The 19,923-nt window shown below is 39.9% G+C and overlaps 1 protein-coding gene across 4 annotated transcripts in view; it reads left to right on the top strand.

The window, feature by feature from the left end:
• The window catches only part of furina (furin (paired basic amino acid cleaving enzyme) a), an 82,788-nt gene that overhangs the window by 40,990 nt on the left and 21,875 nt on the right, over window positions 1-19,923 (top strand). For all 4 annotated transcript variants that reach the window (XM_085175988.1, XM_085176154.1, XM_085176237.1 and 1 more), the window contains exons 4-7: window positions 8,287-8,382; window positions 10,298-10,426; window positions 10,620-10,696; window positions 19,215-19,303. In XM_085175988.1, the coding sequence (XP_085032114.1) occupies window positions 8,287-8,382; window positions 10,298-10,426; window positions 10,620-10,696; window positions 19,215-19,303 (391 nt within the window). The remainder of the gene's footprint in view (window positions 1-8,286; window positions 8,383-10,297; window positions 10,427-10,619; window positions 10,697-19,214; window positions 19,304-19,923) is intronic.

Consider the following 19,923-nt stretch of genomic DNA (forward strand, 5'->3'; position numbering starts at 1 on the left):
CGCACTCTCTTTAAAGCTTATAAATCCTACTTTGGATGTATTTTTTTTATTTATTTATTTTCAAATATAAAACCATCTCTTAAAATCATTTGCTATGGGTTGTCATCTAAAATGTCAGAAATGGGGGAACAAAGTCTTGCAAAGTTTATAAGAACATAAACAGATAAACAGAAATGCTTTTAAGACTAACATAAATATTCCAAAAGTTTTATTTCCATACACAAACCTAAATAATGGCACTCGTGCTTTTGTTTTTTGTTTTTTAATAAGATCAGTGCCTTGTGTGGGCTCACCAACCATTTTGTTAGGTACACCTCTTCAACTGCTTGTTCATACAAATATCTAATCAGAAAGTCCAATGGCAACAACTCGGTGCATTTAGTCATGCCGGTGCAATCAAGACAAAGGTCAAACTGAGCGTCATAATGAGGGAGAAAATTCATTTAAGTGACTTTTGGATCATTGTTGGTGTCAGTCTGACTATTTCAGAAAGGCTGGGATTTTCCCACACAACCGAAAGAGAATCACATCTGCTGGCGTGAACAAACTGTGCTTTGGTGTCAATTTCGGTTGGTTTTGCACATCGATTTTGTCTAACCTCAGAAACGTTTCCAGCAACCTTGTTGAAACGATGCTATGAAGAATTAAAGCAGATCTGTAGGCAAACCACTGTGTACCAAATAAAGTAGCTGTTCAGTGTACATGGGCTGGGATAATGGGGAATAAACGTGTTTAACATATTGAACAATTAGGTTGATAAAATAGATGACAACCCCATTATGTCGTGCAGGCAGATTTTCTTGCATTTTATTACCATATGTTCAATATTAAAGTCATTCTGTTTTTATTGTTTGGCATTGTAATAATAATCTAACTTAAAAAAATGTAAGAGATCTTTCTTCTGGTTTGTCAGTCCAAACAATTTCCTCTCCCTTTTATTTTTTTTTTTAAACGCAGCACTTCAGTCCTAGCATCAACAGTTGCGAGAGGCAACTGTTGATGCTAGGACTGAAATTCTCCCCCCCCCCCCACCCCTCATTTACTCAAGGGCTTGGAAGGTGAACATGCAGTTCTCTATCGACCTGATTCTTCCTCCTCCTTAACTGTTGTAATTTGAAAATTCACATGTCTGTGTTTTCTTGCTTTTTTGTAGGAGTTTGAGGTTAGTGTGAAAATGAGTCAGTGTCCTACCCCCACTGGGAGGGACATAGGGAAGGGTGTGAAATTAACATTCATGGCTGTGGGAAAGCAAGTGAGAAAGAGAATGTTTGAAGGATTCTTTTTAATGCTTCTAAATGAAAGAAAATCATTCATTTTGAAAAAAGACACTTAAAGCTAGAGATGGACCAATCCGATATTACGTATCAGTCCGATACCGACATAAATTACTGGATCGGATATCGGAGAGAAATAAAAAAATGTAATCCGATCCGAAGTATCACAAAATCACCTCACAAAACGCCCTACTTGGCGTAACCCAGATCGGCGCATCGGAGCAGTATGTGTCACGTGACAGAGCGGCTGTTGGAGCATTTGGAGCCTCGCTACATGCTTCCTAACCGCGGCATTTCATCTCGGCGAAAACTATCCCAGAGAAGTAAAGCAAGTGTGTAAGTTCATCACTGAATGTTTGCATAGTATTTCCACATTAAGCTTAACAACTGATATGTTGAGCCACAGCTGGACTGGCCATTGGAGTTCCATATTGAAGTGAAAAGGAAGCGATTTGTCCCGTACTTCAGCTAGAATTAAAAAATAGACACAAAGCTGGAGTTATTCTGTCTTTGCTGCGCAGTTGCATCTACTTCTCTCATTCACTCCTCCTTCCTCTCCTGTTATTACTTCAAACATGAAACTGATCAATGATCAGCTGATCGGCTTTTCTGCCGCAAGTCTCGTCTTTCTTGTTTGTTTATCGCCCACTTTGCGCTAGAAAGAGGAGACCAGCGGATAAACAACAGGAGCACTTTTCAGCGTGATCAGCTGTTGTTAGAATATATTTAATATTACTTTCTACTATCAGCTGATGTTTGCTGGAGCCACAGCTGTAAAAGCTGCTGGTCATGACATCGGTTTGGATATGAGAGGGAAACATGAAGATAAAACCAGGAGATGTCCTTACTGAATCATCAGAGCTGAACAGGTGATGGAGAAACAGGTTTACCTTTTAGGTGACATGAATGAGTTGAAGGGAAGTTATGAACTGTTTCTGAGAGACAAATAACAGCAGGATCCTTTTCTACATAGCTGACGGCTGGTAACTGTGCAGGGGCGGGTCTAGCAAAGTTTTGGGCATTAACAGAGAAAGGGGGGCACAAATAAATATTTTTCTTTGTTATGTCATTTAAAACCTTTGAATAAATAATTATCTGAATCTTACAAAAGTGGTCATCTGATTAAATGTATAGAAATCCATTATTGTATATAGTAACTAATAAGTCTAATATACACCCTAGTAAGCTATAGTACTTTTTCCTGAGATGTTAAATCTATTTAAATATTGTAGAAAAATAATTGATTTCTGTGCATTTGTTTTACACTCGCATTAAATTAAAGTTAATTACATCGATTAAGGGCAGGGGGTGGTTCCCTAATATTTTTGCTGGGAGTTGGCAACTCTATTAGTTAGGTTGCTTAATATTTCCACTAAGTACTCTTTAAAATACCAGAATAGGGAGGACGGTGTAGGTTTAAATCTATTAGATTGATCAGTGTTGCTGAACTGTAAAATGTTTTGGGTGGAGTGTATTTTTTGCATAAATTTAGTATGAACTTATACAAAATGCAACAAGATATTTATAAAAACGTTTTTGATTACAAAATACACTGTATCGGATTCATATAGGTATCGGCAGATATCCAAATTTATGATATCGGAATTGGTATCGGACATTAATAAGTGGTATCGTGCCATCTCTACTTAAAACCAAATCAATATAGAAAAAAAATACAAAAACTTGTCAAACATGGCAGCTTTGTAGTAAACTTTTTTGTCTGTATCTGCTAACTACTAAAGTTGCTAAATTACTGACCACATAAGCATAAATGCAAACATCAACTAGTGTACCATTCAATGTATCAATTTGGATATAGATGTATGACATGCCTCAACTTCACATGTAGCTAAAGCAGCAGGTTATTGTGCAACATGCTGGGGTGACCATCCGAAGCCAGTTTCAGTGTCTGGCCTGAGGGGTGCATAAAAAGGGAGCCGGAACTGAACCACCAACCTTGTAATTAATGAGCGACCCATTTTACCTCCTGAGATAATCCTTTGATCCATTAATTAAGCAATTATTACAGCTCTAAGCTCAGCTCAGTGGGTTTCCATAGTGTTTTATGTAAAAAATTTTGCCCCGTTGTTGTGTAATCTTTGAAGGAGCTGGAAATGACCTTCTGTTTTTGTGACAGGAGAGTTTAGGGTGACTTTCAGACCGAATCACATGCAGGAATCAAAAGTTAAATCATAACTTCCAGCTGATTGCAGTGGATTCTAAATTATGCAGAAAAGAAAAAACTATAACATTATATATAATATTATATATAATATTATACTTGCATATATTTTATTCTATTCATTTAAACGCTGATGGTTTTTTTGATTTGTTTTGTTTTTTTGTTTGTTTTTTGTTTCTCCCTGACACTGGATCACAGTGATCTGTGTGCACTGGGTTTCACTGAAAAAACCTGACTAAAATAACATGATGCATAACTGTGAATAGACTTTTATAATCTGGCTCCAGCTTCTCAACACTGTTCCTCTCCTCCTTGTAAATTGTAAAAAAGCTCCTCTTTGCTTTCGTACAAGTCTCTGGAAACGATATAAATGTATTTGCATTTAAATTGTGTCCTGTCTATTCTGTAAACCTCGAAATTTAATGCCCGTTACAGTAATCTCGACAGGTGCATCTGCAGAATCATTATGTGCATCAAAACTACTGCTGCCTCGGAAGAAAAGAAATGAAATCTGCCTTGAAGTATCTCTGGCCACACACTGCATCTCTGCAGTACAGGTGCACACTGGGAGTAGAACAACTTCTGCTGGGTTTGTTTGCGTACATGTTAGAAGTGGCCCACCTCCCTCTTTGGGATTTCCTTTAACGCTGGTGTTCCATTTCCTGTTTTTGAATCCTTTTCCCCCCCACAGCAACTCAGAGAAAGTGGAGCCTTACAGTTTCATGTCCTCCTGTCTAGTTCACGATGGTCAGATTAGTTTGTCAGTATTCGTGAGTTTATTTTATCAGTAGAGCTTTGCACAATTATCATTAACTTGCAAACGTATTAGCATTGCTACACATTTTAAACTTTCCTGTAATGAATAGTTTGATCAGAGCTTGAAAACCAGCAGGTCGGACTTGCATTTGCATCAGCCCAAGTGTTTTTCCATAAAATATTGCAGAAATGCTTCAAATGAAAGGAATTTTAAATCTTAGCAAGGCCCTCTGCAGCTTTTAAACTGATTGAGATGAAGCCTGAACAAAAGGCTCAGTAAACTCTTTGAAGAGCATCTAATTACTTACAAAAGCACCTGGACCTATGCCAGATCTCATAGAATGACGACAGAGCTGAGAGTACTGTTAATAGGGTCTGTTCAAGATTTAAAGCTTGGGTCTATCTACTACCTCCGTGACTTCAGCTGTCCCGTTTTATGCTGTCTGTGCTTTTCTTTTTGGTTTGTTTGGGAAGTTTACTTCATTTCATTATTTTGTTGAATAGAAGAAAAAGAAGATGCGCGCATACACAGAGCACTGTAAGCTGGATTTGCTGTAATAGGTTTGACTGGTTGAGGCTTTTTATGTCAAGAATAATAACAGCTCTGTAAACATAAATGACATTGTGACTGAGGTGTGATACGAATGGCACTCGACTGTATTCCTTTATGGGAATGATTCCTCATTTGAGGCTCCAACTTGGTCCCTGTGGGAGGATGCTGTGTTTGTATAATGAAGGGCAAAGCAGTGGTTGGGTAAGATGGGAAGGGTGGGGAGCCTATGTGTTGCAGAGATAGGACTCTCCACCTAAACATGAGCCAAGGCAGTCTGTTTGTAAACATTAGTTGTGCGTTGGCCGGTCTGGGCGTATGAGATAGACAGACAGTTTTTAATTTTCAAAGCCTCCTTTTAATAAAAGTGCCCATTTGACAACTTCATAGATACTTTGTGTTCTGTCACAGACTATTGAAGGTTTTCAAAAGACTCTTTTTAAAAGGTAGAAAGTGGAAATGCTTGCTACACTCCAGGAAAAAGTAGGAATCTGTCCAAGTTTGGCTTTGAAAAAGTATATAACTTACACCATTTCTGTTCACCGTTTACTTAAGTATGGAGATGCTCAATTTATAGAAAAGACGCGCTATTAAAAATGATTGGTAAATAATGTAAGGTGTCAGCGGAGAGATGCATTTCTAAAACTCTGCATCCTCATTGTGTGCATAGTTTATGGACATGCCCGGGCCACTAATCTCTGCTGTCAGTTCCTTGTGACTAGAACTAAAGTACTCCTCTCTAATACATTAATTAGTGGAAAATTATGTCTTTGTTCAGTTTGATGGACATTTCCAAGAACTGTGTGTGACATTAAGATGACTGACTGCACAAATTAGCTGGAAATAACTGGTGTCACTGAGATGCCTGAAGCTGAAAGGAGCAGGAACTGTAACGACTGCAGGGAAGCTATTCTGCATGTTTGCTGGAAGTCGAGTGTGTATGACTTGGCAGTCATCTATTATGACTAACATAGGAAAGATTAACTCTGTTTTAAGCAACCTTAACAGGTAATGGGACAAGTACTGATTTCTAAACTGCAGTGGCTGCTGTTTGTATCAAAAATAGTGTTTTCTTTTAGTCATACAAAGATGAAAAAGACCCTAAAAGGATCAGTAATTTTATATTGGTTTTAATGTATAGAGTGTAATAAAGGTGGCATGCCTTCTCTGCACCAAAGGCATACACTTGAACTATGACTTGCATTAATTGATGAGATTAGATCTAGTAGTATACACTTCACACACACCATGTTTATAGTGAAAATCCTCTGTTGCAAATTTTTGAATTTCCTGTGTTGCATCAGACTTTGCAAACATTTTCTGTCTTCCAAGAATCTTGATCTGTTTGAACAGAATCATTGTGGAAATGTTGCACAACAACCATCGACCCTGCGTAGGTGTGAAACCAAGATTAAGGTGTGATGAAAACATTGCAGAAAACGAAGAAGAGAAAGTCCCGTAGAACCACGTGATGACGCAGGAGAAAATGTCATACTTTTTTCTTTTTATGACTGAAAATTACAAATTGGTCACAGCGTACAACTGACTGTAGACATCATTTTTGTCAGTTGTGCCCTTTTCCTTAGGAAGCCAATATTAGAGTGACTGAAAGACATTGCATATCATCAGCTCGCTTTATTTCTCTAAACTGTACTGTTACCTGCCCTTTTCAGAGTAATTAGGGTACTTGTTAAATCTCCTGCCTAGAGATTAGCAGTTTATTTGCTTCAAGACATCTTTTTTTTAAGGCTTCAAACCAACCCAACACTAGACTAACACAAAAAGCAAAAGCAAGACAGTTCTCTAACCTAAGGTCAAAAGCAGTATAAAACCAAATATCTACTAACTGCTACTAAGTAAAATTACAAGCATTAGCCAATAGCTCATATCAATAGGCAACTTCTAGTACTACTTCTCTCTCAGGGCAAAACCAAATGTTGTCTCTTTGTTGTGCCCTGAGAGAGAAGAGATGGTTGTCAGGTGGACTTTACAAAGCTGCTAACTCTACATAGCTTGGATTGAGAGATCAGCATCAAGTGTTAGCAAATAGCACACATGATACAGGCAGGGATGGCTCCTGAATTTTTACATAGGGGTGGCCAAATGGGGGCCACTAAAAAGTACAGTTTGTTTGGGTTTTTTTGGTTGTTGTTTTTTTTTTTTTTTTTTTGTATGTCTAAGTTCTTTGGATGCATCTGGGCAACTCAAGGTTCAGTATCTTGCCTGAGGATACTTTAACATTCAGAACTACCAACCCTCCAGTTTGCAGACAATCCCCTCAACCCCCTGAGCCACAGCTGCCCCTGGACATAACATGCTGTGTGACTCTTGCAAAATGAATGGCTCGTTTGATTGCCTTCTTTTTTTTTTTTAGATTTGATAGAATTTGATTCAGTGCTGAGAAGCAATATTTAATATACTTTATTATTATCTTGTCTCTGTGTACAACATGACATTTGCTGTTAAGATATAAATAACAGTCTTGGAGAGAGAGAATCATAGTAACCTTTTAGTCTGAGATGTTGCACCACCTTGATCTCACTTCAAGAGAATTGAAAATGGAAAGGAAGTAAGCGTAGACATTTATTTTTCTGTGTATGGTAACATTTTTTTATTTTTATTTTTTTAAAATATGCGTGCTTGTCTGTATTTGTGGTTTGCTCTGTTATGGCCCTTATTTTCAGTCTGGTGTAAACTGCCACAGTAACACGTCACCCCCGTTGACCCCGGATGAATCTGGATGTTAACATTTCCGCTTGGATAGATTGACCTCACGTACATACCTTAAGTGAAATACCTCCCTTTTGTCACTTTTTGAACTGGCATTGCTTCAGTGTAGCTGTCGAAATGACCTTCATTTACTTCTTGCTTCTCTCAGCCTTGTGTCTCTAGTGATCTGTAGAGGCGGGGAGAGGGGTGTGCTGTGATTTAGTCGTCCTTCAAATCAGGTGCTCGTCCTTGCAGCAGGCACTTCTCTGTCTTCCTCCTCTGACACATTTTTTTCCCCCTCTCCTGTTCTCGTGTAACCAGCCGTTTTGCAGTACAGCAAGAACAATTCTGCAGAGGGTGTAAAAAGGCGGGCTTATATTCACTGTATTCTGCTTCTGTCAACAATTCCTGATAGAGCTCCCATGTTTTGAAAACCCAGTGCAGACTTGGTTACTGTTCTGTTTGGCGTTGGCTCAAAAACTGCCTCCGTTTGTCTGTTGTTGGTTTGCATACTTGTCTAGGTGCACCCACAAGCAAAGTGAGACAGAAATTTTTAATTAGTCCTGAGCTGCTCTGGAATTCAGTGAGTCTCATTAGTGAGGAGTCCATAGTGCTCCTGTGCCTCTAATCTCACCATTTCTGCTGTTGTCCTGCTGAGGACTCTCTATTAATTTATGTGACATGGTGACACTCGTGGCCAGTTCATTTTAATTTCTTGTACTATTTTCTGAGTGTGGTTAAAAGGTTTTTTTATTTTATTTTATTTTTTAAGACTCACCATTGTTAAACTCCTAATGTGTCCTTTCTCTGTTTAGGTGACCTGGGCAGAGCAACAGGTGGTAAAACAGAGGAAAAAGAGGGATGTCTTTGAAGAGCCTTTAGATCCCAAGTTCAGAGACCAGTGGTACCTGGTAAGTATAAACAAGAGGCCATGGGTTTTTTCTTTTTCTTTTTCTGTCAGTCTTTGAAAAATAATTCTGTGCTGCAGCCTAGTAGAGCTTTTTATCTGTCTAAAGTCAATATAGGTAATTACATTTAGAGCTGTGATATTTCCTCAGGGTTTGAAAATAAACCTGTATGAATCCAATATACTTTTTTTGTGTGTGTTTTTGGGGAGGGTGCTGTTTGTCTGGCTTGTTTGTAGAACAAGACACTCTAGTGTGACTTTACCTAAAGGATTCAGCTTTAACAATAGCATACTTTCGTACACCGAGCTCCCCTCAGCTCTGAATGGCATGTTTCTTGAAATTGATGGTTTACTTTGGTCCATAAACAGCACAGCAACAAAGAGCAAAAAGCGGAGTGAGAGAGGGGTGATTCATCTTGAAGTGCGCTTGTTTTCAGTCGATTGATTTTCACATTCGACTTGAAGAATGCCACTGATACACTGGCCTGTTAAAAGCAGCAGTAACAACTCTGGAGATTTTCTGTTCAGCCTCACTCTTCCTGCAATTACTGTGAGGTTGCTTGAGGCAGAAGATTATTCATGGTGATGCAAAGCACACTTGTTTCACCACTTGTTCAAAATGTCTTCGCTTTAACGCACTCTGTTCTCCACTGTGCTTGAACTGTTAGTGGCACTTTGATAAGTAAATGTGCCAAGTTCACAGCATTTAAGAGTTGAACTGTTTAATAAAAACCTGTCTGTGATACATGTAGATATGTTTTATGTGAAAGTTGGGGGAGTGCTTTTAGTGTCTTTCAAGGGCTGCAGCTGATGATTCTTATCATTCCTTTTGTCCAGCTAATCCACTGGAGAGCACAGAAGAGGATTATACTTCTGTCTGTTTCAGCCTTGCAGAAATAAAATAAAGAAAATCAGTAAATGGTTGTCATTATGCAAAATGCATTGGGTGGATTTGAATAATATTGGTGATACTCAATTGTCCAAAGAGGTCGTGAGCATCAGTAATGTGCTGCTCTTCTCTCAACGCACTAAATAAGTCTGATTCTCATTAAAACGAACCAGACTGACCACACGAGGGTGTGGGTGGGTCTGTTGGCAGGGTTTCCAGCATCTGCTGTTACAATGAATATTTAATAATGCTTATATTTATCAAGGAGGGAAAAGAGTCTGATTAGACTCATTCTTGTACAATTGATAAATCATGGGCAGATCTCATGCTCAGCTCTAAATTTGCTCGAAATATGAGTGCGCCCAAGGAAATGCTAAAATTAAGAGAGATGGGAAAGATTTGATGAACAATATCCAAAGTGAAACCTTGGACATGCCTCTCAGATTTATTATTCAGCAAGTGTGTAAGCCACAAAAGACCTTTTCAGTCTGAATCAGCATTGCAGATCGCAGCGTTTACATTTTAATTTATTTTCCTGTCGATGGTTTAAAAGTGTCAATGGCAGTACAAGCTTGAGAAATAAAAATAATTCTGTCTGGTAAATTGCACTCACAAGGCGTGGAAATTTAAGAGGAAAATACAGTAAACGCTACACTAGACACATTATATTTTAATGATGCACTTTGAAAATAAAAAGGGCTTTGAAGTAGTTGAAAGCAAGACGTGGCTTTTGACCAAAGGTCAAGCTGAATGTCGAAAGCCCATCAAAAAGCATACTGAATGATCATTGCTATTTTCCACGTCACTATATCTCTGGCTTACCAGGTATTAATAAAATATGGTTAAAAAAAAAAACAAAACAACTTTGCAAAAAGCTCAGCCTTCACCTAAACATGTTAAATTGCTCTTATTTTATTAATTTGTTTTTATTAAAGGTGTCCTTTTCACATTTGGTTAAAACTGATTGTCATCTCACAGATATTTTTCTCATAGCTAAATTCTGTGTATTTCATTGCTCTCTGCCCCTCAGTACAACAGCAACCACCATGACTTGAATGCTAAAGCTGCATGGCAGTTGGGCTACACAGGTAAAGGTGTGGTGGTGTCAATCTTGGATGATGGAATCGAGAAGAACCATCCTGACCTGATGCAGAACTATGTGAGTAGCACCTGCTAAGGTTTTTTTTTTTTCCTTCATTGTACTTGTACAATTACAATAGAGGGCTATTCTAAGGATTTTCTAATTAATTCTGCAGTGTTGCCCTGCTTTTATTTTTCTGTAGTAATGTTTCTAACATTTACATGCTTTTTAAGTTCATAAAAATGTCAGTAAACCATCTGTCCTTTCTAAGGACCCGGATGCCAGCTACGATGTGAACGATGGTGATCCAGATCCCCAGCCTCGATACACACAGCTTAATGACAACAGGTAAAACTCTACTCAGATAAGAACTTAATTTACTCTTGGCCTTCCCTGAAAACACGCTCTTGTTCTTCTTTGTCAAGATAAAACTTGTTTATTAATTTGTCCACCTCCCTGTGTAATAGCTCACAACTGAAATCTAGATAAGTCTGCGACTGTTTCCCATCCTCTGTTTAGCCTGGAGGCATAAATTCTGAGGGCAGATACAATTAAATGTAAAAGGCTGTAGGTTTTGTTTTATTAAACAGCTTCTTTTTTTTTCTCTCTCCCTTTTTGGTATTTAGGATATTTGATATTTCCGAAAATGTGCCGCTGCCTTCTAAAGTAAACCTTACTCCTGTCATATCCACAACATAAGTCTCTGATTTGATTTGGCCTTTAAAAATCGAGCGTTTCTTTAGCCCAGATAAATCTGCAGAAGGATTAAGGTAGTGTGCGAAGAAAACTACTTTCTTGCAGTGGCATCTGCAGATGGCATTAGGACTTGTTTACCATCACAGTGACATCTTGCAGAGAATTGATTGAATTAAGTTCATCAGCATTAATGAAACAGCAAAGCTCTTGGCTCTGGAGGGTCTCTGTTTGCTTCTCTTCATTCTCAGTGCCTGCCTTCTTTCTGGGTTTAATTTCTGATTTGCTATAATCTGCTGCTTGTGGGCCACTGGCCTGGGAGGCTTTTTTAACTTGAGGCTCACCATGATTACTGGTGAGAAGATTATACTTGGGCATGGATGAAAATGCAACAGGGCCCTGGAGCAGGCACCATCAGTATGGAGGCCAGAGGGATACAATCAGAGTGGCAGCATGGCCCAAACATATTGAAACTATGCTAATGCTGAATCAGCACCTTAAAGGCTTTGTCGAACATACAGGGGTTTGGGGCTGATTGTAGTAGCTAATTGCTTTCAAATTAAACATAGTTCACCGTAATTTAAAGCAGAAGCACAAACAGTTATCAGCAAACGCTTGGAACGGTGAGACAATGCAAACAGTATGTGCCATGCTTTCTGATTTAGCTCAGTTAAGTGTTTTTAACAGCGACATCAAGATTTTCTTGTGAAAGAATGTGGAAAAACATCCCTCTGGTGCGGCTCCATATATCCAAAATCTATGCCAAGGCACGCTTAAGCTCTTCTAGCTGCTCGTAGTGGCCCGGAGCCCAGCTAAGACACTTACTATTGATGTTTCCTTCATTTTTGGTTGCACCTCTTTCCAACCCTCGCTCACCTCGGCCCTTATCTCCTGCCACCCAGCTCCCTGTGTCTGTCTTATTGCTGGAACAATTGTGTGTGTGTGTGTGTGTGTGTGTGTGTGTGTGAGACACTGCACGATGTGTGTTTGCCTGTTATCCTTGCTCTACTGTGAGGTTGGTGCAGATGCATGTGTAAACAGCCTGTGGGCAGGCATGAAACTGCGTAACGTTGTGTTAAACTGTAAGTGTCTGTTCCCTGCAGAAAGCCCAACTCTGTTCACCTACATAAAGCAGTCTTTCTCTCGCAGCAATAAGGACCATTCACCGTCATGTTTATCTAAAACACCATGTGATCTAGATGTTTCTTTTTCCAAGGTTTCTCTCAGTTCTATCAGAACGGTTTCCAAATCTGCAATTCTTGATTAATGTTAAACTGACAGTCTACAGGGATGCTTAAAAAAAATAAAAATTAATTTGAGCCTGTGAGCTTTTAGTGCTGCTGTAGCACAAAAACCATAGTCATGATTATTTTGCTCAATAGTTGGAATCTCAGTAATTTAGCAGAATTATTCATTAACTTAATAAACATGCAGCAGGGAATTTCCTTGAACTTTATATATAATTTATATGGAAAAAAATTGTGATAGGGGACACAGGGTGTCCAGTTGGCACTCAATCCCAGACTGGTGTGTTTTTGAATATAAAGCACTGCAACAGCACTGCCTTGCCTTGGTAGCTGCTACAAACTGGAGCAGACATGTACAGTAGCCACGGGGAGAGTGACTGAGAGCAAAAGCCAATAACTAACTGACACATTGGTTTTCAGTAGCGTGTGACCAACCAGCTGAGAGATCCTTAAACTCTCGGCAGCTACGAGCCTTAGTAACCCTTTCACAGAATCTCCACCACAAATCTTGCTGCTACTTTGAGATGCATCACATTGACCATGTCTTACTGTTTGTGACTCAAGCTGAACTAAACTGAATTTAGGCTTTTTGTTGGGTGAAAGTGTGCTTCATGTATGACACAAGTTGATCTGTATCCGTACACAGGACTGACTAAACATGTGACCTCAAAAGAATTCACTGCACAGCAATGGATAAAAAGCCTGCTAACACTAACCTTGTGAATACTTTTCCAGACCTTACGTTGATCTCTCAGGACAATTTACCTCACATTCCTTACTTCACTTTCCTCTGCAAACGTAACCAGACACTTTGACCTGTGGGTCTGATTGTTTGTTAACTGGTAAACCATCAATAGACTAAAGAATGAACAGAGAAGGTGGTTGTTCAGAGACCAGCCAGCAAGTATTCCTCGAGTTTGAGGACGACAATATCATGTCTGAGTGAAGCAGTTTAGGTTTTAGACAATGCTGATTGTTCTGCCAGCTGTGGGTCTGAATACTGATTGTGTGTTGGCCTTGAGCCTGCAGCCAGCTGTAGTTGCTGTAACCCAAGTCAGTCCTTGTGCCTCGAGTCTGCCATAGGGCTTGTTCCTGCTGTAATCGGAACAGGGCTTTGTTGAAACGGCTCTTTGTTCACCATAATTTTTTGTTAGAGACAAAGAATCCAGTTAATGAACAGTGTATCACATACAAAAGGTGTTTCAGCGTTTCTATGAAGAGTTTTTTTTATTTCCAGGAAAAGGGAGATTTTATGGCAGCTCCGCAGAGAATGATAATTAAAGGTCTTTATTTATTTATTTATTTATTTATTTAATTTATTTATTTAGGAGAACGTTTTCATACTGTAACTGCTAATGATTGTAATTGCTAATTTAGGCAGCATAGCTATAAACCCACCAGTCAAAAAGTAAAGTTGGTAAAGTGGGAGGCATTTAATGACATTAATGTATACAGAAATCAGATTTAATTGTCCACATGATGATGGATAACATTGCTTTTATTTCTGTTTTCTTTGTACTCTATTCCATATAATAAGGGCTTTCTGATGCACTTGCCAAACTACATCTAACAGAATGGGAAAATGTATTTCGGAGGAAGGACACAGAAACAAGGCAAACAAGTTTTGTCCTGTGTAAATGTAGCATGATCAGTTTTCTTTTTAAGAAGTGTGTGCAACTGAGAGTTTAGAAGACTGTTTCATATTATCTGAGAGCCTTGCAGTGTCAGGGAATTTATCTGGACGATATTACAGCCGTGATAATTAATCTCCGGGACTTGTTAACAACTGATGGAACACTTCTACCCTTGTCTTGTCAGTCAGCTCTATGTTCCTGCTGACAATGTCTCTGAGTGGTTTCTCTGGAGTACTTCATGTGAAGATCTCCAGCACTGTGCTGTCAGCTCTTTAGCCTCCTGCCGGAACCCTGAGCACGAGGTTCAGTCCAGCTTTAATGTGATGTCTTCTCAGAAACTCGAAACAGTAGAAATGAGGACAGTCAGTGAGCCAGCATTCATTCCTTCAATCACGTCTCGCTCTCATTATCGGGACTGGAAGCTCCCCGAGGCTAATCTTTGTGAATGATTATGCTGTTGACAGATGAACTCAGAGTCATAGTTTCTAATTAGATATGGAATCAATCTGCATTTGGAGATTTTGGGCAATAAACTATTAAAATCTTTCACCGGGGTTCTATTTGATATTATTATAAAGGCTTCTCTCTTATTCCCCTTTTCCCCCCTCTCCTCACCACCATTCATCCAATCTGCTTCACACCCAAGGAAGTGAAGTCCTATTTTGGGCTAAAAGTTGATTTCTGTTATTCTTTCACAAGAAAAACTGTTGAGCACGACATCCTTAGTAGGCCACTGTCGATAGGGAGTGTTAGAAGCGTGATCACAACAGCTCATTGACTAGGGCTCAGTCTAAACTGCGAACAGTCATTGAGACAGACTTATTACCACCTGATGTGAAGTTGTTGAGGAATGCTATCTTTAGTAACTATCAGCTGTCCCACCATCTGTTTTATCACCACAGTGGTTATTTAACAGCAAGCAGCTAGTGAAAGTGGAGTTTGGGACTGATTAACTATTGTGGTCCGCTCGATAGGCACAAGCTCTGCAGCTAAAGCTCGCTTCACTTGTGTTTGAGCTTGCATGCAGTGAGAGACGCGTATGAACTTATAGCTGTCCTCCTTTCAAAACTCACACAGTATTTATGTGTATGTGTGTATGTATGAGTTTCTGCACACTGTACTTCTTATAAACACTCTGGCTGCTTGTTGTTTACTATGGCAGCACACATGCAGGGCAAGTATTAAAGCCTGTGCATATAAAATCAATCTAAATAATGTCATTTCTGGATCGTAGTCAAAGACTAATGCTGTTGGATCATTGCAGGTAAATGTTGAAAACCCAAATCAGCTGTGTATTTGCTGACATACAGTGGGGCAAAAAAGTATTTAGTCAGCCACCGATTGTGCAAGTTCCCCCACTTAAAATGATGACAGAGGTCAGTAATTTGCACCAGAGGTACACTTCAACTGTGAGAGACAGAATGTGGAAAAAAAATCCATGAATTCACATGGTAGGATTTGTAAAGAATTTATTCGTAAATCAGGGTGGAAAATAAGTATTTGGTCAATAACAAAAATACAACTCAATACTTTGTAACATAACCTTTGTTGGCAATAACAGAGGTCAAACGTTTGCTATAGGTCTTTACCAGGTTTGCACACACAGTAGCTGGTATTTTGGCCCATTCCTCCATGCAGATCTTCTCAAGAGCAGTGATGTTTTGGGGCTGTTGCCGAGCAACACGGACTTTCAACTCCCGCCACAGATTTTCTATGGGGTTGAGGTCTGGAGACTGGCTAGGCCACTCCAGGACTTTCAAATGCTTCTTACGGAGCCACTCCTTTGTTGCCCGGGCGGTGTGTTTTGGATCATTGTCATGTTGGAAGACCCAGCCTCGTTTCATCTTCAAAGTTCTCACTGATGGAAGGAGGTTTTGGCTCAAAATCTCACGATACTTGGCCCCATTCATTCTGTCCTTAACACGGATCAGTCGTCCTGTCCCCTTGGCAGAAAAACAGCCCCATAGCATGATGTTTCCACCCCCATGCTTCACAGTAGGTATGGTGTTCTTGGGATGCAACTCAGTATTCTTCTTCCTCCAAACACGACGAGTTGAGTTTATACCAAAAAGTTCTACTTTGGTTTCATCTGACCACATGACATTCTCCCAATCCTCTGCTGTATCATCCATGTGCTCTCTGGCAAACTTCAGACGGGCCTGGACATGCACTGGCTTCAGCAGCGGAACACGTCTGGCACTGCGGGATTTGATTCCCTGCCGTTGTAGTGTGTTACTGATGGTGACCTTTGTTACTTTGGTCCCAGCTCTCTGCAGGTCATTCACCAGGTCCCCCCGTGTGGTTCTGGGATCTTTGCTCACCGTTCTCATGATCATTTTGACCCCACGGGATGAGATCTTGCGTGGAGCCCCAGATCGAGGGAGATTATCAGTGGTCTTGTATGTCTTCCATTTTCTGATGATTGCTCCCACAGTTGATTTTTTCACACCAAGCTGCTTGCCTATTGTAGATTCACTCTTCCCAGTCTGGTGCAGGTCTACAATTCTTTTCCTGGTGTCCTTCGAAAGCTCTTTGGTCTTGGCCATGGCGGAGTTTGGAGTCTGACTGGTTGAGGCTGTGGACAGGTGTCTTTTATACAGATGATGAGGTCAAACAGGTGCCATTCATACAGGTAACGAGTGGGGGACAGAAAAGCTTCTTACAGAAGACGTTACAGGTCTGTGAGAGCCAGGGATTTTCCTTGTTTGAGGTGACCAAATACTTATTTTCCACCCTGATTTACGAATAAATTCTTTACAAATCCTACCATGTGAATTCATGGATTTTTTTTTCACATTCTGTCTCTCACAGTTGAAGTGTACCTCTGGTGCAAATTACTGACCTCTGTCATCATTTTAAGTGGGGGAACTTGCACAATCGGTGGCTGACTAAATACTTTTTTGCCCCACTGTATCTCATTTCCCCCCCATGATAAATGACTGCAATAACTCAATTGTGCTGCAAAGTGCACTGGTCCCCCTCTAAACAGGGACAATGTGAACGGGCGCTGCACCAGTTTTAGAACACTGTACTGTCTCTGCAGAGAGAGGAGGTTTTGTGGATGTGTTGACCTCACAACCTAAAAAACTGATACGGTAGTAAAATTTCATTTGAGTAAGGGAGTAAGCTTCTTTGCCCAATCAGAATTTGCTAGAATTTGGCCCAAAGATGCACCCTTCTCTCTTTCTCTCCCCCCCCTTTTCTACTGACCTTAGCAATGAGTAGGAGGAGCAAAGAGATATCTTTGTGTATCCATTTCATTTCTCACAGGAAAATGATTCCCAAAACCCTGATTACGCAAGTCATTCTTATATAATCAGGTTCAGAAGCCCAGGGCTCTCTCTGTGAATCATTTGTATCCCATGAACAGCCTAGCACGTAATTGACTTTAATGCATGTATTAGAGGAAGACTTCAGGAGGGATAGGCCTGTGCATGCCTGGGATCCCATCGCAGACACCTGAGCTGTTCTTTATCATCAGCTTTCTCATCAAAAACACGGATGCTGTAGGATCTAAGACTCCAAAGTCAACAAACGCACACTACTGGGATTGCTGTGATAAAGTTCACTGGAAAATCCAGATGACGTGTGCATGCGTGTGTGAGTGTTTAACTTGGTGTCTGTAAAGATGTTTTTTATTATCCAACTGGGCCTCTGCTACCAGCTCTGTGGTAACAGAGGCCTTTAAGAGACGTGGCACTTTTGTTGCCTCTGGCATTGACATTAACCTTTGCCCTCTTATTTATTTAATGCTCATTTAGAACTACTTATGACTTTAGTAGCTGTCTACCCTAGGGCTGTGCGATATGACCAAAATCTCATATCCCGATATAAAACATCTATCGTCCAATAACGATATAAATCACAAAAAATTTAATATTTTCTGTAAATTCTGTGAATCTCAGGTAGGTGAAGTGTTTCCAGCTGGGCGTCTTGTACCTGGAGTCGAGTGTTTTAACCGATGCATGAAACTACACATTTTTAGACATAGGTTGTAACGGCCGCCGTTTTCTTTGTGAGTATTTATTACATGGTGTGCTGCGGGGAAAGCCTGTTCTAACGTTTGAGTCTAAGGTTTATTTTTTAGCACCTGACGACTCTTTTTTTGCTTCTCATCCGACAATACTCTGCATACTTTTTCACGTGATTCCGTTTATTTTGAAAATTCTCAACAGGATCTTGAGCTTTATTGTGAAAGGTTTATGTGGAAAATAAACAAGCGGACATGCGATGGTTTTACCGTCGTTGTTGCTAACCACAACCCATAAAAACAGGCGCGTGTCCGTCTGCAGTGTGGTTATATTAAATATAAGAGGAAGAGAGAACTTTAAGAAATTAATATAGCCACTACAGTGACCATCAAAACGATGAAAAAAATATTGCTGTAAACAGTTTATTTTGCGACACCACGAAACAAACGATAGCGTAAAATGAAATGATAGACGTTTTTATATCGTCATCCGATATATATCGTTATATTGAACAGCCCTAGTCTACCCTCAGACTAAATGTCCGTGTTCTGACATCAGATGCAGCCCATTTTATCAGGGAAGGCTGTTCACTGCTGATAGGGTGTTTTGATTATTTGGTTTGTGGTTTGGCAGGTTACCCAGAGGGCCTCAATGAAAGCCTGCTGGCCTAGATAGTTCCTTCAGTAGTGAAGGTCCACTGTATCTGTTGTTTCCTGATGGATCCAGCATTCCTGTCTAGGAATGGCTGCAATCCAATGGGGATTGCGCCATGGTTTAGAGGGCATTAAGAGTGCATGTCCATCTGGCAGGCGATGGGAATGCACTTGACTGGAATATGTTCCCAAGCCCTTCTGTATCTGCTTTTTGTATCTCTGCCTACAGCTTTATCTTGCTAGAGAAGTTCAAACTTGATGAAATAGGCGTTTCGATAACAGCAGAAGTGATTCTCAGTTTCTTGCCACTAGTGTTATATGGCCATTTATTTTTTCTTTCACTTGACCGCTTTAGGCTTCCTAAGGTTTACTTTTTCTACAAGGACATGGTAATGCACAGTGGTTTTCAGTCATAAACATTTTTTTCTTTAATGGTTGAATTCAGATTGTTTAAACAATCAAGGCCAAAGAGTGTGGGTGTGTTTTGTCTCGGTCTGCAGCTTAACCACAATGAAAGATGAAGTTGAGTATTTCACAAGTAACTTTTTGTTAGACAAGTGCACAACCTGCCGTGTGTGTGTGTGTTTATTTATACAGCAAAATGCTGTCATTAGGCAAATAACATTAGGATAAGCAGTTTGTCTGACGTTCTCATTCTTTCTTTTAAGGCATGGGACCCGATGCGCAGGAGAAGTGGCGGCAGTTGCCAGCAATGGGATCTGTGGCGTTGGTGTGGCTTACAATGCAAAGATTGGAGGTATGGTGTGGATGATTGATTCGATCTCACAGAGGCAAAACTCAGTTTCATCTCAGGTTTTATTTTTTTCTTCCTTTTTTTTCCTCTGACTGCCAGAATGAGGTGAAATACTTGTTCTGCTGTGCCTGTGTTATTTTCAGCCCATTTCCCAGGCACAGCATGCCACTGAATCTCTTTGAACATCACCACAGTTGTTATGTGGATTGCCAGTGTGCTGTAAGTGTAATGGTTTTGCATGGAGTAGAAGTGCTGAAATGCACTGAAATGAGACAATCATATAGCTTTTATTGAATCTCCATTAGCCATAACAGTTTGTATACACACTACACATAAATAAAAATGGCTTTTATACTTCACTTCAGGTGTTCTCTTCAGGCAAACTGTTCTATCCCCGAACCCATAAAATTATTAGTTAAATTATCTCTTTAAAATTTTGTGACAGTCCTTAGCCAAGGTCAGTGCCCTGCCTTACATTTTTAAGATTTGTATTGGCCCATTAGTCCAGCTCTCCACATAGATGCTTGAAATTAAGCTTTTTTTGGTGTAATTTTGCTGACAGACATCAGCGCAATAAATTTCAAACTCTGAATATTTACAGGCACATTGTTGTGCTGATGGTG

Source organism: Neolamprologus multifasciatus, chromosome 1, assembly GCF_963576455.1.
Source record: "Neolamprologus multifasciatus chromosome 1, fNeoMul1.2, whole genome shotgun sequence".
In the NCBI taxonomy this organism is placed as follows: Eukaryota; Metazoa; Chordata; class Actinopteri; order Cichliformes; family Cichlidae; genus Neolamprologus; species Neolamprologus multifasciatus.